Source organism: Colletotrichum paranaense (assembly GCF_030867605.1).
Source record: "Colletotrichum paranaense strain IMI 384185 chromosome Unknown Scaffold_1.1, whole genome shotgun sequence".
Taxonomy (NCBI): domain Eukaryota; kingdom Fungi; phylum Ascomycota; class Sordariomycetes; order Glomerellales; family Glomerellaceae; genus Colletotrichum; species Colletotrichum paranaense.
Genome location: NW_026848959.1, coordinates 3,473,228 through 3,494,537, shown reverse-complemented (window position 1 = coordinate 3,494,537; position 21,310 = coordinate 3,473,228). Strand labels below are relative to the sequence as shown.

The 21,310-nt window shown below is 52.6% G+C and overlaps 8 protein-coding genes across 8 annotated transcripts; 6 read left to right on the top strand and 2 right to left on the bottom strand.

The window, feature by feature from the left end:
- Nucleotides 1–1,238: 1,238 nt before the first annotated feature.
- On the top strand, nt 1,239–2,446 carry CPAR01_01237 (uncharacterized protein; the record flags this gene model as incomplete). The annotated part of the gene is made up of 3 exons (XM_060485526.1): nt 1,239–1,385; nt 1,637–1,834; nt 2,153–2,446. 3 exons carry the CDS (start codon nt 1,239–1,241, stop codon nt 2,444–2,446), a joined length of 639 nt encoding a protein of 212 aa, XP_060356383.1.
- A 1,361-nt stretch (nt 2,447–3,807) lies between these two features.
- CPAR01_01236 (uncharacterized protein) lies at nt 3,808–4,335 on the top strand (the record flags this gene model as incomplete). The annotated part of the gene is made up of 1 exon (XM_060485525.1): nt 3,808–4,335. The coding sequence occupies one exon, from the start codon at nt 3,808–3,810 to the stop codon at nt 4,333–4,335; it is 528 nt and encodes a 175-aa protein (XP_060356382.1).
- A 24-nt stretch (nt 4,336–4,359) lies between these two features.
- CPAR01_01235 (uncharacterized protein) lies at nt 4,360–4,836 on the top strand (the record flags this gene model as incomplete). The annotated part of the gene is made up of 1 exon (XM_060485524.1): nt 4,360–4,836. A coding segment is annotated over one exon (477 nt), but the record flags the coding sequence as incomplete, so codon positions are not given.
- A 3,377-nt stretch (nt 4,837–8,213) lies between these two features.
- Nucleotides 8,214–8,471, top strand: CPAR01_01234 (uncharacterized protein; the record flags this gene model as incomplete). The annotated part of the gene is made up of 1 exon (XM_060485523.1): nt 8,214–8,471. One exon carries the CDS (start codon nt 8,214–8,216, stop codon nt 8,469–8,471), a length of 258 nt encoding a protein of 85 aa, XP_060356380.1.
- Nucleotides 8,472–10,910: 2,439 nt separating this feature from the next.
- Nucleotides 10,911–11,279, top strand: CPAR01_01233 (uncharacterized protein; the record flags this gene model as incomplete). Its single annotated transcript, XM_060485522.1, has 1 exon — nt 10,911–11,279. The coding sequence occupies one exon, from the start codon at nt 10,911–10,913 to the stop codon at nt 11,277–11,279; it is 369 nt and encodes a 122-aa protein (XP_060356379.1).
- Nucleotides 11,280–12,329: 1,050 nt separating this feature from the next.
- On the top strand, nt 12,330–12,578 carry CPAR01_01232 (uncharacterized protein; the record flags this gene model as incomplete). Its single annotated transcript, XM_060485521.1, has 1 exon — nt 12,330–12,578. The coding sequence occupies one exon, from the start codon at nt 12,330–12,332 to the stop codon at nt 12,576–12,578; it is 249 nt and encodes an 82-aa protein (XP_060356378.1).
- Nucleotides 12,579–14,203: 1,625 nt separating this feature from the next.
- Nucleotides 14,204–14,953, bottom strand: CPAR01_01231 (uncharacterized protein; the record flags this gene model as incomplete). Its single annotated transcript, XM_060485520.1, has 1 exon — nt 14,204–14,953. One exon carries the CDS (start codon nt 14,951–14,953, stop codon nt 14,204–14,206), a length of 750 nt encoding a protein of 249 aa, XP_060356377.1.
- A 2,923-nt stretch (nt 14,954–17,876) lies between these two features.
- CPAR01_01230 (hsp70-like protein) lies at nt 17,877–20,513 on the bottom strand (the record flags this gene model as incomplete). The annotated part of the gene is made up of 6 exons (XM_060485519.1): nt 17,877–18,145; nt 18,198–18,481; nt 18,570–19,624; nt 19,716–19,881; nt 20,047–20,224; nt 20,471–20,513. The coding sequence occupies 6 exons, from the start codon at nt 20,511–20,513 to the stop codon at nt 17,877–17,879; spliced, it is 1,995 nt and encodes a 664-aa protein (XP_060356376.1).
- Between the last annotated feature and the right edge of the window lie 797 nt (nt 20,514–21,310).

Below are 21,310 nucleotides of genomic sequence, written 5' to 3'. Positions count from 1 at the left end.
AACGGGCGCTGGAACAGGTCATAGTGACAGTAGTAGAGCGAATGCCACGATTGACCAGGGGTTCACATAAAAGAGTGGAGTCGACATCTGAGGCGTGGCCCTTGCAAGGAGAAGATGCCAAGAGGAAAGGTCGTCACGTCCCTCATCGGTCCATGTTCTTGTTGCTCCTTGCGGAGGACAGAATACGCCACATAGATCTATGGCCAAGACCAGGACAGCCTAATGAGGTTCAAATATGGGCCGGCTGAGGCTAAGAGCGGGCGAAACTCGGCTCGGTTGGGGTCGCCAGATTTGTCCGTTGGAGTGCTCACGGTGTGATGTGAGAGTGCAGGGGCGAAGGATGTGAAGTGCCCGTCTGAAGGTGTCGGGAGGTTTCCTTGTAGCCAAGGACGGCGAGGGCGAGGCGAGTGCAAACCCGAAGCGCGATGCTTCCAAAAAAGGAGAAACCTTGACCTTGCGCAGATGAGATGCAGAGAGGGAGGGCATGCCCGCCGTCAGGGCCCGAGGAAGCTAAGCCGGCCATAAACGTGGCCAGCGACAGTGTCCGAAAGAGCCCGATGGCTTGATCGGGGGGCACATGGCGTTTCCTGGGCTGTGGCTGGCAAGGAATGAGAAACCACTGACCGGGTTGAGTTGATGAACTAGGTAGCGGTGGGTTGGGTTGGGATGTGTGGTGTTGCCGTTAGTGTGGGAGAGAGAGAAAATGGAGGAGTATCCGTAGACGGGAGCAGAACAGAGTAAAGCAGGCGAAATGAAGTTTCCAATTCGGGACAGACTACGCACTGTAAGATATATTGTAAAGTACGGTGAGAGGACAGTGCGAAAACTGCATGAGGCGTTGGTTCGGTGTTGGTGGGAACTGACCGAGTGGACAAGGAAGCAAGTGACAGATCTGGGCAACTGCATTTGTGAAATGACCTCGATGTGATTTTGTTGAATTTTTTTTTCCCTCTTTTCTTCCTTGAGCACTCTTTTGCTGCTCTGCTCTGCTTCTTCCTTCCCTGCATCTCCCGAATGTTGCTGCTCGTCCCTGTCATCTCGCCTGCCACTTCCTTTCTCATCACCGACCACAGTGATTTCGTTTGCTGTCTTTTTCAAACTGCCATCAAACATCCCATCCTGCCATTTGGAATGGTTCGTACAAGTTCCCAACGGCAAAGTATTGCAGTTCGAATATTGGCACGGAAGCAAACCAGTCTCCGCCTTTTCCATTGTTGCCGTCAGACGATGCCAACACAATGTGCTCCACGTCTATGCTTTGCGTCCCTATGTCGCCCTCGTTTCCCCCTTACCTCTCTATCCCTTTACTCACTCATGTCCAAATCCCCCTTCATCTCCAGCTTCTACTCGATGGCTTGTCGTTGAATTTGGCGAAAAGAAAAAAGGTACGTATACTGTCCTTTTCTCTTTGTGTTTGAGGCGGTTGAGAAATGTGTAGGTTTCTTGCGTTAGAGAATGCAAGCCACCATCGAATGAGGAGGACTAGGTAGCAACTTAGCCTTTTTGAGATGAATGACTATACCATATAGTTGAGGTCATCGCGCCAACGTCTCCAGCTAGTCGGATTAGCTACGCACTATTTTAGTGCACCTCGACATACGTCCGTATGCTAGATTAACCAACTCCCTCTCCGTAGGCTAAGCTGCCTCGACTTGTCCTTCAGTGTTCTTCGAGTCTAAATCTCTTCAAAGACCCTGCCGAATTGGAGCTAGCCACTATAATACGGCCGTTGGTACAGTGTCGACTGCCCGCTCAGCCTGTTGATGGCAAGCCTACTGTAGAGCTGGACGGCTATTCGAGCAGTCTTCACTCCGTCTCCGATGCCAACGGCCCCGTATGCCAAACGGGGCTTGTCAGAATCATACACACCATCATACCTCGTCACTCTCCCGTCTTCTGCGCCTCTCGGAAAATGTCAAGGGACTCTTCATCGGCGTGGCGTGCTGATGCAACAGCACCTCATCGTCAACGGCGTCGCAACCTAAGGCACAATGCGAAATAGTCGCAACGGTGGCGCCTCTCAACTCCAAGTCCGAGCTGGCAAAGTACCTCGAGCCTGCAAGCCACACCCTCTTTCTCGTAAATCGAACCATTAATGCCTGCTCCTGCGTCCCGGGCAAACCGAGGTGAGGGGGCGCGCTCGTCCACTTAGTCTCCTCCATGGTCGTCTGGAGGCGAACATCATGGCAAACCACCGTTGATGAAGAGTAACCCCGACCCCGTGGATACCATGTATCTGGAGCACTGGCTCTGTCATCTATGTCCGAGTCCTGAGAAGAAGCTGCTTCACCGCAAGACCCTCTGGCCCACAGTCAAGGTGATGTATTGGTTCAATTGCTGGGGTTCCCAGCTTGCTAGGACCTTACCACTGGAACATACGGGACTCCAACACACCACAGTGTCTTCATGCGGCCTTGCGCGCGGCCTATCATTACCGACAGTTTGACTAGGCAAGCATCTTTGAACACCCCAACACTCCTTGTGCCTGCAGCATACCTCACATGGCCATCTGGCCTGCCAATCATTCCGAACAATGGGGTACCGCACCCCTTGGTCCCGGTCGCCTCACTTCCATCGATGTTCGATGGACTGCCGTCCTCCTCTTGAGCCAAGAAAACTTCCCCCTTGGGCATGTCACTTGTGGGAAGCCGAGTGGTTAGTCCAGCTAGGTACACCGATTTCATGGCGGTGAAACAGACCTCGTTCCCCCTTTTCATACCCGCCTAGAAATACGACATCTTGAGCCAGGAGATCTCTTCAATTCCAAAAGCCCATCGCAGCCCAACGGGCTCATATTCGGGCCAGACCCTGTCCAGTCAGCCCCTGTAGGTAGACTTGTTTGTTATGTAATCTAGATGACGGGCTTGAGATCTGTTTAGCTACGGGTCATTCTAAAGGTGAGTTGACATCTCAATGAAGGAGTTTCTGCATCAACTCAAATACTCCCTGCTTGCGCTCTCTTGGACAAGGGGGCATACATTTGTCATGACCAGGCAACGAGACGGACATCGGGACGACTTGACAACCGAGTGCCTTCGACAGGCATATCTTTCACGTTCTTGACCACATCAGGAAAGGGCAAGACGTTATCCCATCACTTCACAGTCGAGCTCCGCAACTTCTTCTCTAGGACTTGGAGAGCAGATACAGGGGTGTTTTTGCGAATTATTGCACAGCTGCATATCCTTTTTGCTGGGCTTCACTCACGACTGGTATTGAGTTGAGTATTGACAAGATGTACCAACATCCCTGTCCGAGTGAGCATGCAAGTGGCGGCTGGGCAGAGCTCGTTTATGATTACGGGTGCCGCCATTCACAACCAACTGGAACACTGTCGCGGCATGAAAGCAAGACGGCACCATCAGGCGCCATTGTCGACCGTTCCAACAGGTTCATCGCGGGAAAATAAGCAGAATGCCCCGCGAAGTCGAGCATGGCGCAGATGTTGTTGTTGGACTGTCCGTCGACGAAGCGGGCGAGGTGTGATTGAGTCGCATGCCAGCCAATCACCAATACGAACCCCCCTGTTATAAGCGCCTCGTGGGACTCGCGGCTTGGCCCGACTTGACTGACGACCACTCATTCTTCCGGTAGCCGCCCATGACGGCGGCTCAAATTCAATAGCGTTCGTCCAGACCTACACGCTTTTTGCCGCAAGAATCGACCGTTTTTCAACTTCTTGCCAATATTGCCAGCGAATCTCACGCGGAAAGCGTGACTGCTGCAGATGGTCAAGTTGCAACGCAATACTTCGAAAGCGGTCACTCGACAGGGGTGCTTGGGTGTTAGTCCCCTCGACAGGACAATATGGAGGGGAGATCAGGAAAGGTCAAGGAATCCGTAGGTCTTGACCGGGCATGCGGGCATGGTCCAGATGACATCTGCACCTTGTCGGTGCCCGTCACCAACCGGATGTCATCAGCTCCTAGCGTTGATGAAGCATATGCGGAAGGACCTTTCCGTAGGAGACGGACTGCGGATGTTCTAGCGGTCAAACTCATTCTATGGGCCGTTGATCCCGATGTAAGTTACCTCGATTGTCCTGCCCCCTATCCGTACCAAGACCACATCAACATGGTACTAACCCTGATCAAGGGTGGATATCATTCATCACAGCCCGCGGATGGATGTGCCTCTCCCCCTGATGAAGGTTTCCACACACCTTCCAGGAACGGAAAGGAAGCTGGACTGCCATTATGCATCCCTGGAACGATTCTCGCGAAGTCCCTTTCTTCGTACAGTACTTTGGCCATCCACACGCAACTTTCCCATCATGTGTCCACTAATGCAAGTTGGAATCACCCAAACTGCGGCGCATTTGTGACGAAGATTTGAGGGGAAGAGTTGCAGCAGCAGCAGAAGCAGCAGGCAGGCAGTGAGGTGCCTTCTCGTGTTGGTGGCAACACTTCGTCTTCTCATGCAACGTCTCGATGCTTCCCCCCCATCACCGCTTCTTTCACACGCCATACACGCCATACACACCACCACAGCCCATGTCGTGTTACCTCACGCACCGCAATCACCTCTCTCTCCATGCCAGGGTTCACGATGGACTCTGCGGGCGGCCCGCCGGTCGCATACGAGGCAGGCTTCGACACCCTTCTTCGCCAACTGCCTTCGATAGCTTGGCTTGAAGCTCGATCGAGAAGCGGAGTCGTATCGGTTGACTTCAAGGAACCCTGGCTCTCTTTCTCTGGCACGACGACCTCTGTTGGAATACCCCCTCTGAGATTACAGAAAGATATCGAGCAACGGATTGGGCCTCTTGGGGAAATGATTTGCCTTTTGGAGCTGCGGTCGAGGAGGGAAAGAACACGTTTGCGGAAGAGGGGATGAGAGTACCTTCGGCCCGGATGAGAGATGAGAGACGAGGAGAAAGGGGGGAACGGTGGAACGAGGCAAAGGTTTGCCTAAGGAATGCTCGCTAGAGTCTGGTCCCAAAGTCAGCATATTCTTTGTCTCCAAAACCCGGGCTGTGTTTGAAGGCAGCAGAAAACAAGGCATTGTCCAGAGAAGTCTTGTTTGAAATACGTCAGGGTTCGTCCTCCTTGTTGTCGAAAGAAAGTCTGGAAAACATGACGAGCGAATGGGTCAAACGGGGCGGTGTCTGTTCCTTGATGGCAAGGAGTAAAAGGTACGAAAACCTCTCAGCTCGTTTCTCTTCACCATCCAGAAGACAGGATGCCATGGTATCTCCCTTCTCCTCCGGCGTTTGCCTCATTCTCCCTTTCGCTTTGTTCTTTGCTCTTCCTTTGCCTTCTACATTGAAAGGCCTCTGTCTGCCCAGGCGGGATTAGAACACCATCAGGGCTAACACAAGAAGAAACGTTTGAAGTCAAACGTTGATCGCGGGGAAAACACCAAATCATGAGCAAGACACTCACTCGTTGGACTGCACCCCGCGGAAGGATCAAAATGCTATTGCTAGAGAATATGCAAGCAATGGCGATCTCAGGATTTTGCCTTCTTCCCTCCCGAAACGCTCGTTAAATCCTACGAACTACACACACCACATGGCACATGGCTGAAGGGGCAAAGACCAAGCCAGAAGGATCTGAACCCGCCCGCGCCCGCGCTCTCGCGCCGCGCCGCGCCGTGCCACAGCGTGTGTGTATGCTTTCCCGCCGGGGCACAGCAGGAACCAACGGGCGGGTTCTAGCCAGCGGCACGGCGGTGATGACGGGCCGGCTAGTCTCGGGGTGTTGTGTTCACTTTGCCGCAGACTGTGCCCGGCCGAGTGCGAGCCAGGCAGAGTATGATACCTACGCTTGGATACCTTGTACCGAGGCCCAAGAGGAAAACGAGGTATCCATTTCTTGTTGCCAACCATGTGCGGGGGAGAGTGACAGAGTGAGAGAGAGGGTGTTGCCGAAGGTTCTCGGATGCGGAAGGATGAGGAAAGTCACGGCGTTGAACGTCCCCGGCGTCCCCCGCGATTTCCCCCCACTTCGGCGTCGCATCCGAAAGGATCCATGCAGTGACGTTGGCTCCTTTTCCCCGGATCATGAGATGGGCAATTTGTGGTCGGGTTGTCTTGCGATGGATCTGGGTTTCGTTCGCTGTTGCCCATAGAGGGAGGGAAGGAGGGAAGGCCCCAGCGCCGGTTCTCGTGGTCCCTTCCGAGAAATCCTCTTGCGGCCTCCGACGCGGCCAATGAGGAGCCACCCGCTCCCCGGGACCCGGGGCAAGAACCTTGGCCCCCTTCGGCTTCCTCCTTTACTTTCCCAATCCATTCTCGAACGACGTTGGAGAATTGGGAAAGAGCCTCAATTGGGGCCGACCGAGGCTTTCTCCACTTTCCCCGGATATCCCAATTGTTCTCGATATCAGATCTGGTGATGGCGAGGGCATTCACAACACAACCACAAACTTGGTCATCTTGAGCAGGTTGCGGCAAGCCTTCGCGCCTCCCATGTTCCCCACGCCCACTCACGACTTTGGAGTACCCACACTCTGCACCAACCCCCTGCGCCTTTCTTTACTTATTTTTATTTTATTAGCAGCGAGTTTGCTTTTTTCGCGGCGGCCGCGGCGGCGGGTGTCTCGCGGTTTTTTTTTTCTCTCTCGCTCTCAAGCGCACCAACCCCACGTCAGCTGCGGATAAGGCAAGAGAGACCCGAGCATTTCTCACATTACTTACAAACTTCTACAGCGCTGCTGTCGCGACATGGAGCTCAGCCAATTACAAGTCCACGTGCAACAACGTTCCCGCTCTGGAAGCTTCAGGATGTCTCTAGCTTCTGGGTCTGGATGCAAGTTTCTAGAAAAAGCCACCAAAATAATTATTAAAACCACCTCCCCAACAAGGGCCGATTTGATACTTGGTTGATAAGGGTTTCAGAAGCGACCGCAGCAGAAAGCCTGTGGAGGCCCGTATTTCCTATTATTTTTGTCTCATTTGGTTCCTCCTTGTCTCTGGACCTGGACTATCTCGAGGACTCTAATCCGAAAATCTCATGCTTCTTGGCGGGTTTAGGAAACTTCTCTGGATCTAAATGCGTGAAGCAAAGCCACAATACGCCCCCCCATGGCCGCCCCGAGGAGTGACTGAGAGTTGAGACGCTCGGATGCCCAACCCCCATCCATCTGTTGCAGAACACCTCAATTCAAGCACGATAAGGTCGAAAGCGGAGCCATTCGCAGAGAAACACACCTTGCGGAGTAGAAAATCAAAATTTAGATCTCTTGGCTGGACGAGCTTTTTGTTTGAGAAGATCAAAATACAACACCATCCCGGTCTACCCACGTCGCGCGCAAGAGTCTTCGGTCTAATTAATTGATTCGTACCCTTTATGGCACCTTACTAGTTTGTTCTACTACCCACCGCAAAGAGTCTCAGGCAACTCTCTACGACGACGGGTACGGAGTATGGACATAACAATAGCACATCATTTTTGCCCGTGCATGTGTCATGGCTTTCGAGAAACGCCAGATCCCGGCATTTCCTATTTTGTGCAATGCCTGCTCGTTCTGGACCTGTGACTATCGTATTGCCCGCCGCAATCACGCCCTCCTCTGACTTCTTACCATGGCGTTACCGTAACATGATGTCTCTGGTCTGTGTGTCTCTGTACCGCCTGCTGCGTCGTCCAAACACAGTCGCCCTCTGCCCAGACGGCCGATCCGGGAGATGCACCTTTGCTGCGTACGACGCGCGCCATACACAATTTCTCATTTCTTGACAAGAGTAGTGCACGATAGGCAGCGTGCGATACGATACGATGCGGTGACCTTGCCCCTCCCCCTCCCTCCCTCCATGTCCATCGTCCGTTCCCCCCCTTCCCTGTCCCCCTTCTCCATCTGCGACCGAGGACCCCCAGTATCAACCTTTTTCTGTTTTTGTGAGCAAACCCGGCTTGAGACGGCACCCACCGTGTGACTCGGCAAGTCACCCGTCACCTTACCTCTGAAGTCTTGCCCGTGGGCCGGGTGGAAGGGGTGGTGGTCTGCGACCAGGTCAGCCAGGCTCACACCTCCCGTGTCCTCCGGTGCAATCCAAACTTATAAAGTTGGACGGCCCTCCCCTCCCATCCCTTACCTTTCTTTCTATCTGTATCCCAACGCTCTCATCCTTCCTCGACTCTACTCGCCAAAACTCTCAGTGTCTTTTAAAGCAGTTGATCTGTTCTCCCACACGCCGATTGCCAACTCTCGCAACCAACCCGAACCCGCACCAAAAGAAAACAACAACCAAAAAAACAACATATACAAAAATGTCTTCTCCCGTCGACAACTCCGTCTTCCTCTCTCTCGCCCCCACCACCTCGTCTTCCTACCCCTTCAGACAGCAGCAGCAGGCCGCCGCTGCCGTCACCGCCACTACCACCGAGCCGGCGCCCCTCAAACGCCGCACCTCGAGCATGAGCAGCGACGGCAGCAACGGCCTCCGCTTCCTCAAGCTCGGTCCCGTTCACTATGGCGAGCACCCCGACGAGCACAAGTCTGACTGGCACCCTGCTCTTCTCGGCTAGGACGCTCATTTAACGAGGATGATTTTTCTTCCTTGAATTGTTTTTTTTTCCACATCATTAAAGCAAGCCATATTCATGATTTTTCCAAATCTTATCAAGCCATCAAAGTCTGGATACCAAAGGTGCAGGAAACCAACAAGGCAGTTTGTGCCCAAAAACAAGCGATTAGACGAGCTAAGGGGAGCTCTGGGAGGATGAGAAATAGGCGCTGGATCATTTTTCTTTTTCTCCTTTTTTTTTTTTTACATCGTTGAGTACAACACCTGAAGAAAGTAGGGCAGATTGTCTCTTGGGCCGGGAGGAACAACTTCACAACCCCCCATACGATTATAGAGTCTTGGGGAAACGGGACGGAACACGGGACCAATTCACACAGAAGAAGAAAAAAAGAATACTACATTGGAGTTTTTGACGGAAACAGATCATTACGTGAAGATTCGCTATGCCCGCATGTGCTGAGAATCCTATTATGTGAGTCTGGTACGACTGCCAAAAGCCACTGAACTGGACCGGACCGGTCTCTTCTCTTACAACATACAGTCGGCAACAAGCGGATGAAGAAAAAAGACTTCGTCATGCAGCCCAGACTACAGAGATTTGAGGGGACGGCTGGTGGCGTGGTGGGCACATCACCTCAGTCTGTCTTTGGCCGTGCCGCATTCTTGGGAAGCCTACGAGTAGGTACATTACACATTGCCGGGCTACGCGGATCAAGGGAAGGGAAGGAGGAAGGACTTTGAGGAGCGAGAGCGACATGGGGTGGGAAGAGAGGGCCAGGAGGCTTGGAGCTGTCAAAGTCGGGGGACACCAACTCGCCGAGACATCCCCTGCTCCCTGGAGGTTGCTTGGAAATACAGTCATTGTAACATGACTATCTCTGCGCGCACTTACAAGTTCCAGACAGAGAAGAGAGAGAGAAAGAATGGGAATGCACGACAGAGAGGGGAGGGAAAGGGAGCAAAGACCAAGCTTCTGTGATGTGGGCCGCTCTTCATGCAATGATCTGACATGCTAAACCGACCACCCCCCGCTGACCAAGGTGGGATAAGTGGAATGCAGTAGAACGCGTCGTGTTTTGTTAATCCGGGCTGGCGGATTGGGGAAATGATTGCTGATTGTGCAAAAAGACGAAAAAAAGTCTCGGGAGGACGAGGGGGGGGGGCAGAGACATCTCTCAAAGCTCAGAGACAGCTCATCGGCACAGCCTTTGATTTGCGAGACCTCTCAAAGGGTGTGGGGTGATGGTTTCGATTGGAGTAAGCCGGCACGGTTTTTGCCTTGATTTGCGCAACGTTTGCGTGCGTGGAATGACAACGAACGAACAGAAACGCAAACGTTGTTGCTATCGAGTCTCTCTGCCCTGTTTGATTACTTGGACTCGTTGCCACGACGAGAGTGCGCGGGTGGAATGGAGGGGGAGGGGGCACCGAGGGTCGATTTCCTGGGAGGCGGGGGAGAGAGAGAGACAGACATCTGCTTTCGACGAGACGCACGTGGGGTAGAGACTGGGTATCACGACCGGGGTGTCACGGTGCGTTGATTTCCTGGTCTATGCCGAGGCTGAGCGGGTTCGATAGTTTCACAGACTAGTTTTCTCCCCCTTCTCTTTGATTCCTTGGTGATTCTTCTCAATTCTCACAATGTGCCATAAAGGTGGTGTTGTTGTAGGTGGTAATTATGACGTGCAAACTTGGCGTGGGTAGAGAAGGGTTGTATCAGAGTCTAGTCTACCTTAGAGTTTCTCTATGAAAGAAGGGGGGGGGGGGGGGGGGGGACTCGGGAGAAGGGGGAGGTTGCTAGCACCTGGAGTTTAATCGCAGTCGCGCAAGAGACTCGGACTTGGTTCGCGAAATTCCCAAGGAGAGAGGGTCCTGCTGCTGAAGAGTGCCAGAAGACAATTGAGAGAGTTTCGGAGACGACTCTGGCACTTATGCGGACGTCATATCTGGTTCGCCTGTCTGCGAGTCAAGCTCTTATCTTGCGTGACCAACTTGGGGTTTACCTTGCTTCCTATCTAGTCTGGCAATTTTGGCTAGATTGTTTGGGATGCGCGCCCAATCTGCCCTTTTGCGCACACACGTATTTCACTGGCATGTTTTGTTTGTCGGCTTCTGCTCAATCTCCGACACGCTGGTCACCTGTCACCGATGTCAGGTAAATGAAGAAAGCGAAAAGGTTTAGGTGGGACGAGAAGGAAGATCGACGGGGCTTTGCATCTGGCATGTGACCGCCCTTGGCAGGCCTGCCGAGCCCTCCAACCCTGCTTCGCAATTACCGCTTCTGGAAAGTCCTTGGGCTTCAGATTTGATACAACCCGCGACTGAGTCGAGTTGAGAGGGTTAGCACCCGAGGCCACCATAGGCGAGAAAGAGATGAGCGAGAAGCTCTACGGATTGTCCGTGGATGATACAATCTGAGCCTCTGTTGACGTCACAAACGATGATGAGACGAGTTGTGTGCCTGCCTGCCTGCCTGCCTGCCTGCTTGTCCAAACATATGCTGGTACTCGTTGGCATGTGGCATCTTATCTGGGACTTGACGACTGCACCTATCAAGGTGCCCCTTGAACGGCGCACAGAGATGCTGAAAGGAAGCATACAGTTTGCAACTCGAGAATGGGGGGTTTTCGCAGTGTACCTGACCAACCGCGGTGGCAAGACCAGCGTGGCAGGCAAACTCGAGCGGCGAGCGGGCCGGGCCCGGCCCTCCGACACGCGCCAAGATTGGACGGGACGAAAGATGTGCAATGCCGGCCGCTTGTCGTCCCAAGTCTACCGTGCCTCCTTGTCTGATGATTTATCGAAATAGTAGCAAGCGTTTACAGCGAGGTGCACGATAGTCCGTCCGTACGGTTATAGCCGACCAGAGAACCTAAGATGAAGCGCGATGACCAGGCAAAAAGGCGCTATAACCACTGGAAGGCCCCCCGGGACAGCAGCCGATTCGTGAGGTTTCACGCCAAGCTGACTTATTGTTCGAGCGACAATGGCAATTGGGGGTCCCCAGACACTGAGACTCGAGAAAGCCAGGGCGTGGGGGGGCCTTTTTCTTGGGGTGGGATGTATTGCTGATCCACAAGGTTTTGAAGCAATCTATCTTCTTGGCGGTTTGGATGCGCTGGCCTCTGCGAAACGGTCCTTGCGGCGCAACAAAGGGGGGTGGACTTGATGACTACCTAGGGAGGGAGCATTGGGGGAGATCTTTGTTTCTATGTAAAGATCCTCCCGTCTTGGAGAGGAGATAGCGTAGCATTCGGACACGGCGTGAGGCTCGTTCCCTCGTTTCGGGGGCCATTCTTAGACCTGAGGCAACGGAATTGTGGATTCGGGGGGTCGGGGGGCCGTCGGGGGGGTTTCTGGTGTTTTTGGAGACGGGGGAAGGGGAAGACATGGCCCGTGGCCAGTTCTATGGATAAAATAGGCCGCTCCGGAAATAATCACGGCCCCACTCGGGGCCATGCCGGGGTCGGGGCCCGGGCCAGAGCCATCGGTGAACTCGCTTGGAGCATGCATAAGCCGTCTCTCTAGACCACATGTGTCTGGGACGGCGAGTTCAGTCTGGCTACGTTCGCCTTGAACTGATCAACGCTGCCAGGGCCGGAAAGATGATGCAGGGATACTTTTAGGCAGAGTATGGGTAGCAAAGATTACTCGTAGCTAGCCTACCGCGGCGCCTACTATCAAGACTCAAGGTAGTAAATCCAAGAGGCGTTCTGCTTTCCTAAAGAGCAGACTGGGATCTACTGAAAGTGATGTACCAATTTTACCGTCTGGGTTACCAATGTACAGAGAAGGGTTTGGATTGTCAAATTCTTGTGTGTTGTGCCCCATCGAGGTACTTTATGGCAACAACAGTTGTATGTGCGACCTCAGCGTGGTCAACAGTCTTATGCTTCTCCTTAGTATATCATACCTTTCCTTGGTGAACTGCAGGCAGCAGGAGACCAGCAACACACCGCCGCTCGGCTTCTCGAAAACGAGGGTGCTCTCAGGAGAATGTTTCGTGTCGCTAGTAGGGGACTTGGCCCTAACTATACTACACCCAGACCAATCGACACGGCGAATGGGTTATACAGTCAGTCTTCAATCGTCATCCTCATGTGCTTGATACGGTGCGAATAAACCTCGGCAACGAGCGGTTCTCAGAGAGGCGAAGGGCAAGGTGTCTGTCCTTGATGGTATAGAATCAGTAGCGGAAGTCTCCCGAATCCCCTGGCGAGTGAGTTTCTCCGATGGGGAAGAACCAGCGTTCTTCCACCAGGCGACATTCCTCCGGCCGCAGACGTGGCTGCCTTCCGTGTGGCGTCAATAGATTCCCGGATCAAAGTTTAAGAGAATGAATACTAGGTCAAACCGTATGCGAGAGCTTGCTTAAGAACTTGGTTGTGCTTCATTATAGAGCTCATTTATCACCTCGTTCGGATTGATAAATTCAACATAGGTTCTAGAGCTTCGTCATCTGGATTCCCGTCACGATGAGGGCCATTACCATAGCCCGTAAGGCGCGACTTCCGTTTGTCAAGCAGCTGTAGGTAAGCCTTGGGGGCTGCAATGTTGTCAGATGAGATTTGAATCCTGCATGTAAACGATTCCAATGGGATAGAAACATCCGTCTACTAACTCAACGACACAAAGATCGCAAAGCAAACTGGAGAATAAGATTACCTCATCTCATGACGTTCTACCTTTGCAGTATTGGTATCCCAACAGCATGGTGCAGTCAACCATCTTATTGTCAAAAAACCAGCGTCGAGGTCTTTTTCACAAACTTGAGCTTAGTGAATGACAGTCATGGATATCAATAAGATACACATGTTTCCCCCATTTTCGTGTTTAGATCCTTCGACAGCTATTGTTATGGCCATGGGGAGGTTATTTGCAAGCATTTGCTGAGTGGAAGTATCCTCAACAGAATTTCGAATTCTCGGTAGCCAAAGCACTCGTCTCCAGTACTCAAAATTAGCAAGAGATGGAAAGAGGGCTCTGCAGACTATTGAGATGTGGTGAGAAAACGAACGTCGTCACGTGGAGGACCCAATTTTACACCGGTCTAGATAGGAAGCTCACCATGGTGCCTGCCTGCCTCAAGAGTATATACCCCAGTCCCTTTCCTATTCTTTTTTGTGTCCTACCTCAATCTCAATATTCGAAGCCGTAGTCATTATAGGCAACATATTCCCTTTCCATTCTAATAACAAATATCGGGCCTGGTGACCGAGTGGTGAAAGCCGTGAAATGCTGACTAGTGCGTGATGCTCCGTACTCTTCAGGACTCCTGCGTTCAATTCTCGGTCGGCTCCCGTTGTTTTTTGCCTTTTTCTTTGATTGCTGCCTGAAATAAGTCTTGCATTTCGTTGGTGTACTTTAGGCCGTGGATACGTGTGCTCAGCCGCATCTCCATACTCGAAGGCAGAACCTCCGCCGAATCGAGGTTTCGAGGACCGTTTGCTATGACTTATCACGCAAGCTCCAGCAAGCACAAACCCTGGACTTTCCCCAGGGACTAGAAGCAAGATGGCTTCAAAGTATTGTTGTCGCACTGCATTCTATTGAAGGAAGTTGGCGCCTAATCATGTAGGCGTCGATGGACGAGTTTTATTCTTGCTGACAACTCTGAAGAGCAAATTGATACAACTCGCGCCTTGCAGCGTGATACCGATGCAACCGAATGACTAAAAACAATCCCAGCCGTCATAATCTTGAAGACAGGGTTCCCAAAATGCCACTGAGCAATCAAACAACCACCCGAACGATGCTGAGCTCGTGATCCTGACCGTAACTAGCGGCAAGCCTTCTCCAGTCAATCGAAATGAGCTGCCACGGCCCCTTCCGCTGTCCCTTACAGCACGCCACGCCTTCGTGGAATTCACACCAGAAGTCGCGATGAATAGGGTCAACGTAGAGATCAGCCGTCTCCAAGTCCGGATCAGCCAGCAGCCGCAACAGAGCCTGAAACGGCCTGGAGTGGGCAAAAGCGTCGTCACGTCGCGTAATAGCGGCCCTCCGCGACTGCGCGTCGGCGGCACTCTGATTGAAGACAATCTTGTCGGCGCTCGTAGGATACAGTACGAGCCTGAGGTGCCGCAGGGAGCCGTTCAGGATCATATCGGCCACGGCCGGGGAGACGTGGGTCTGGAAGACGTTGCCCAGGCGACCCGGCGAGAGCTCGAGGTGCTTCACACGGCGGCGGGCCTGGGGATTACCAAGAAGCCAGGGGCTGCCGCCGTCGCAGATGGCGCGCTCGACGGCGGCGCGGGGCCCCGTTTGGAGGTTGAGGATGAAGCGGTTCTGTTCGTAGAAGAGGGCAGAGCCGGCGGCGTAGAGGAGCGGGTGGGCGAGAAGCAGGTCGTGCGGGAAGGGGATCTCGGAGGATTCTGTGGGACCTATCTGGATTGGATTTGGGAGTACGCAGAGGTAGGATATGATTTGGTCCCGGATCTCGACGGGAAGGTCAAAGAACTGGTCGAAGGTGCGGGAGGCCATCTTGGCGGGTTCCCGACATGGTCGGTGACAAGGTAAGATCAACAGGAGATGCCTTGTAGCCTCATGAAAGACTTCTAGAAGAAAAGCCTTCTATCAGATTAGATCGGCAAGACACTAGGTATTCCTGATGCTGATGTCGTATGGATGAGGAATGAGGGTAGTAGTGACACTGGGACTGGCAGAAGATGGGGTTATTGATTACGTGATTGGCTGCGAGGTCAGTCGGCCCCACTGTGGCGATCGAACTCCATGCCATCGTGCCTCTGCCCTGGTCAGTTCTATTTCGACTTCACACCATCCTATGTGGCATGTCGTTGATGGAGCTCAGAGGCATCGAGAGTCTACGGGAGGCAATGATAATAGATATAATCTCCTCATTTGCTGGCTTCTTAAGGTGGAAGAGCACTATATTCCGGATGAGCGGGGAATACTTGAGCAACACATTGTGGTATAAGACGGCGTCGATGCAACAAACATTTGGGACGAGGTGTAAGAAACATTTACTTGGAACATACCTAGCGCCTTCTTCTGTTGACAATCGATCCAAGCAGATATCGCATTGTTAGATCTATCTGTGCTGTCTATTTTCGCCATTTTAAGGTACAACCACACCGAGCTCCCTTTCGCACCTTCCGTTTGTGAAAGAAGTGAAAAAAAAAGAAAAGAGAAGTTTGGTTGACCACATGATGAATCAAAACACCGCCGCCTGAAAGCCTCGGGAGCATCACCGAGGCAGTCACCCGATCAAGCATCTCGACTCGTGGTCGGTGACAGAGGAAGCATTGTTGGTCCCTATGAACCTTCCTCTGTCGCCTAAGGCATGGAGTGGTGTTACTGGGAATTGTATAGGTAGCATCAAGCACATTATCCCTGATCTAGGCCAACAGCGATTTCCCGAGGGATTCGAACTCTCGACTTACGATTCCCAGGAAACAGCCCTTAAATTTGGAATGGCTCAGCTATTTTCCACGTCCGTTTTCATTCCCGACCTGCCAGCCTGTAAGTTCCCGTGAACAGCCTCGTTGGATATCGTACGTGGGAACTTCTAAGGCGAGATGAATCACGACGAGTTCACTACTGCAGAGGAGGCTATGAAGGAAAGCTGGATATTCGCCAAGACTGTCAGGTTTCGCTGCAAGTGCGAGCATCTTCAATCGCGTGAGAGGCCCCGTTTATGGCACGATGTTATTCGGAGCTCAAATCAAAAGCTCCGCGTCCGCGTCGCCGCCAGAATCATCTGGGCCTAAAATTTCAAGCTCTTCATCATTGTAGACTAGACGAGCAGTTCGCTGCCCACGTCGACAAGTTGTCTACCTACACACCACCACTTCCCTCCATTAGCCTTAACCAATCGATAAGCAAGTCCTGCATCCGCTACAAATGCCCGAACGCGATTTCTGATCCGCCACATTTGGGCATCTTTGAATCTTGTCTGCGCGTGTATGGCTTGACTTACGGGACGCTCGAAAACCGGCATGTCCATCCCAGAGAAGGGAGATGTCCTGCCCAGCCCACATTCATTCTTGGTCGTACTTGAAGGTATTTGTGGCGGATTTGGTGATAAAGAGTATCCGTCTAGGCGTGTAATATGATTCGTCGCCCGGGGTCAGCGAGTTCGCAAGGCAAAATTTGAATTGATCATAGTTCTGGGATATATCCTTTGATGGAAAGGTCGACGGAAAGGCACTGGGGCTGCTCTGTATGGACCTTGCATCGCGGCTTCTCACCAGAAACGAATGAACTCACAGCGCATCTCCTCTGAAGGGAGCGTAGTCCAGGCAAACCTAACACCCACAAGCGGGAGACGATATCAAAACGAACAGGTCAAACAACATGATTTACCTGGGCAATTCGATGCACCAGGCAATCGTCTCTGATGAAAGTCCGTAGCTAAAACATTCAACCTCAATATGAAGCTTCCCGGACCCCTTATTACCAGCTTGTCCGTCATCAGGCCCAATCGCCAGAGCGCTTTCCTCAATCGTCAAGTATAGAGAACCGATCCCGCGTTAGACGAGACCACACTGAAGCCTTTAACTTTCTATAACGTGCACAACGGACTACACTGGCCGCTGCTTTGCTTCACAGACGCCTATCGACATGCTTCGACCTAATCAACACATGCTAATATAAAGAGTGGCCGTACAAGAACCACCACTGAAAGAAGGACAAGAAAACATACCGGTTCATCGCCGATATACATGTATCACCGCGTGCTACTACCTTGATATCCCTCCGTCATCCACTACCGTATTCAAGGGCCATTCTTTGACACTACCTTACCTTAGAAGGCATCTCGGACGAGTGTCCTCATCTTGCTGAATGTTCACTAATGAATAAACCATCAGCGATGTTGGAAGTTGGTAATAACGTCAATGAGAACGCCAATGAGGAAACCATTGGGAACACCATTGAGGACACTAGTGATGACGAGGATACTGAAGGGAATGGCGATGAGAATGTCTCGACTAGTAAATCTCAGACGCAGATTGGTTGGCAACAATCATGTCACGTCGCAACACGTCGTTGCATCATTCATGGTGTCGGACCAAATTGAAGTAAGACGTAATTTCATTTCATGTCGCCCTGATCCTTTCTACAGTTCTATGAAAGCCGTAGAAGACGGCACCTGGTAGGCATTCATACTCGCCCGAGAGTCATGCCAGTGTCGTGTCGTGTGTGTGTGAAGGGGTTGTGGAGGTATATGGGGAGGAAGGCGGCGGGAAGAAAGGAGGAACTTTTAAGTGCCTTTTGATATCACCTGACCCAAATTATTCGCATCCTGCCTGGCCGTAATCTGCTCGGCCACCCAAACGCAAGAAAGTTGAACCAGATACACCGCATTGAAGCGGCCTCATCAAAGCCGTAAACATCCTCCGCGCGAACAAAACACTAGAGATCTTTCTCACATGTTTTGAAGTATTTATCGGGAGGACATAGCCTTGGTCACGAGACGCTTGAGAGCGAGCTCCTGCTTCTTGAGCTCGTCGGCACCGCTGTCGGTGATCTCGAGGGCAGCCATGGCCTCGGAGACCTGCTGCTCGATCTTGTCCTTCTGGCCACGCTTGAGCTTGAGGGACAGCGTAGGGTCGGAGATGATCTCCTCAACACGGCCAATGTAGGACTCAAGCTGCTGCTTGGCCTCGAAGCGCTTGCTGAAAGCCTCATCGTTGGTCTTGAACTTCTCGGCGTCTAGGGAGGAATTAATATGTGCATCATGCAGTGGTTGTCGACAAGAACGTACCGTTGATCATGTTCTCAATCTCGGAGGAAGAGAGCTTGCCAACAGAGTTGGAGATGGTGATGTTGGCGCTGCGGCCGGAGGTCTTCTCGGTGGCGGTGACCTTGAGAATACCGTTGACATCGACCTCGAAGACGACCTCGAGGACGGCCTCACCAGCTCTCATGGGAGGAATGGGAGCAAGAGTGAATTCACCCAGGGAGGTGTTGTCCTCGCAGTTGACACGCTCACCCTGGTAGACGGGGAACTGAACGGTCTGCTGGTTGTCGGCAACAGTGGTGAAGGTTCTGTAATGGGGATGTTAGCTTTTTAGTCTTGACAGCGGGTCAATAGAACGCGGAAAGAAGAGTGCTCTCCTCCTGCCATGCAATTGACGCATGAGGGAAGGCACTGCCACGGATGAGGAAGGTATCATCGCCAGCAGAGTGCCCATCACCACGATAGTCGCGAATGGGCGAAAACACCAAGAAAAAATCGAGAAAGTTGAGCAAGTCAGGAAACGGGATGAGAAAACAAGGGGGACATATCTTTTTCAAGCAAGGAACATTTTGCCCACGAGTGACGACGGGAGCGAAGATGTTACCCTCCATGGCGACACCGAGGGACAGGGGGCAGACGTCGAGCAGGAGAAGGTCGGCGGTCTCGGCGGAGGTGGCCTTTCCGGAGAGGATACCGGCCTGGACGGCGGCACCGTAGGCGACGGCCTCATCGGGGTTGATGCTCTTCTCGAGCTTCTTGCCGTCGAAGAACTCGGACAGAAGCTTCTGAATGCGGGGGATACGGGTGGAGCCACCAACGAGGACGATCTCGTCAACGCCGGACTTCTCCATGGAGGCATCCTTGAGAACCTGGGCAACGGGCTCGAGGGTACCGTTGAAAGCCTTGGCGTTCAGGTCCTCGAAACGAGCACGGGTGATCTGGGTGGTGTAGTCCTCGCCATCGAAGAGAGAGTCGATCTCAATGGTGGTCTGGGCACCGCTGGAAAGGGTACGCTTGGCACGCTCGCAAGCAGTGCGGAGACGACGGAGGGCACGGGGGTCGCCAGAGAGATCCTTCTTGGTCTTGCGCTGGAAGTCCTTCTTGCAGTGGTCAAGAAGGTTGGTGTCGAAGTCCTGACCACCCAAGTGGGTATCACCAGCGGTGGCCTTGACGGTGAAGACACCGCCCTGGATGTTAAGGAGGGAGACATCGAAAGTACCACCACCCAAGTCGTAGATGAGGACGTTGCGCTCCTTGCCAGACTTGCCGGCACCAAGACCGTAGGCAATGGCGGCAGCGGTGGGCTCGTTGATGATACGGAGAACGTTAAGACCGGCGATGGCACCGGCGTCCTTGGTGGCCTGACGCTGGTTGTCGTTGAAGTAGGCAGGGACGGTGATGACGGCCTTCTCGACCTTCTTGCCAAGCTTGACCTCGGCAATCTCCTTCATCTGTTGAGGGGGTTAGCAAACTGCGTATTTTCAGAAGTTGTGCGACGCCGGCTTTTCATTTCCGGTCTCATCACCAGAGAGCAAAACGCACCTTGAGGAGAACCATGGAGGAAACCTCCTGGGGGGAGAAGGTCTTGGTCTCGTTGAGGTACTCGACCTGGACCTTGGGGTTGCCACCCTCGTCGACGACCTTGAAGGGCCAGGACTCGATGTCCTTCTTGACGGTGGGGTCATCGAAGCGGCGACCGATGAGACGCCTGTGAGAGAATGCTGGTCAGCGATTTGTAGTTGTCTAATTTTTTTTTCTGCTCTCTGCCATTGCTCCGGATTACCCCTCCTTGGGCGGGGAAAATTCTCACCCACCCCGGCCAAAGTAGGAATCTAGAGCAACAGCAGACGGAGAAAACGGCGAGGCTACTCACTTGACATCGAAGACGGTGTTGACGGGGTTCATGGCAGCCTGGTTCTTGGCGGCCTCACCGATCAGACGCTCCTTGTCGGTGAAGGAAACGAAAGAGGGCGTGGTGAACGAACCCTGCTCGTTGGCAATGATTTCGACATTGGTACCCTCGTACGTGGCAACGCAAGAGTAGGTAGTTCCTGTGATGAGAGGACTCGGTCAGCCTGACACGTTCTTTCGATGGTTGTAAAACTCCTCCTCGAGTCTCTCCTTCCGTGATAGTTGATTGATGTTTGACGATATTTTGCAGCGTTGGCGGAAGTGACATTGTTCGTGATGCCTGAAGTGACCGAACCCCTCAAAGTTGAGCGGCGACCGACATCGCCACAAAATAACGCCCCTCTCAAAAAAGCATCGTCCATCAGCAACAGGAAAATAAAACTCACCCAAGTCAATGCCAATGGCACCATCGTAGACCTCGTCCGCCATTTTGAGAGATTTGATATGCACAAAGACAAAAAAAGGCCTGTGTGAATGGGGGAGGGGGAGGATTGAAGGTTGGGAGGTTTGCGCGGAGGAGAAAGATATGTGAAGGAGGGCGGGCGGGCGACGTGGGGTCCTTTCAAGAAGAATTTCTCTCGCTCCAGTCGCTCAACACAGGATTTTTGTGAAGGCCGAAAAAAAAAAATCAATTTCGACTTTTTTTCTGGGTCCCCCTAGCCCCACCAACCACCCACGACCACCCTCGACTACCCCCTCCAGCGCTGAGACCATGCTACTAGCGCGCGGGCCATGCCACAAAAATTCGAGAGATTCGAGGGCGGCGAAGGAATTTTTTGCCATTTCATCCCGCTGTGGCCCTTGCTGGTGGGCTGTCTCTTATCTTATCGCACCCCGGCCCGCCATTTTCTCGCTTACTGCCACTCTCTTCTGTCACTGTGAGTTGAGCAAGGTAGGTACCTAGCCGAAGTTGAGTTAACTGCTGGTTGCAACCACCTGCTCTGCACCCGACTCGGGAGACTGTTTGAGAGCCTCTTGATGGTGTCTGGCTGTAATTTGGTACTTTGCAAAAGCAACAAAAGCTGTTGACATTGTCTTCTTTGGCTTCAAGTAATAGTTTGCTAACCCGGACAAAGAATTCCGTCATTGATACTGAAATACTTACCCATCCTAACTTTCAACAACCTGCAACTTCCCCCCTCGTCTCTCTCGTCCACATGCCTTGTTGGGCTTACCTTACTACTCCTCGTCCTCCCTCGTGCAGGTACCGGCGCTTAGCAGCTTTT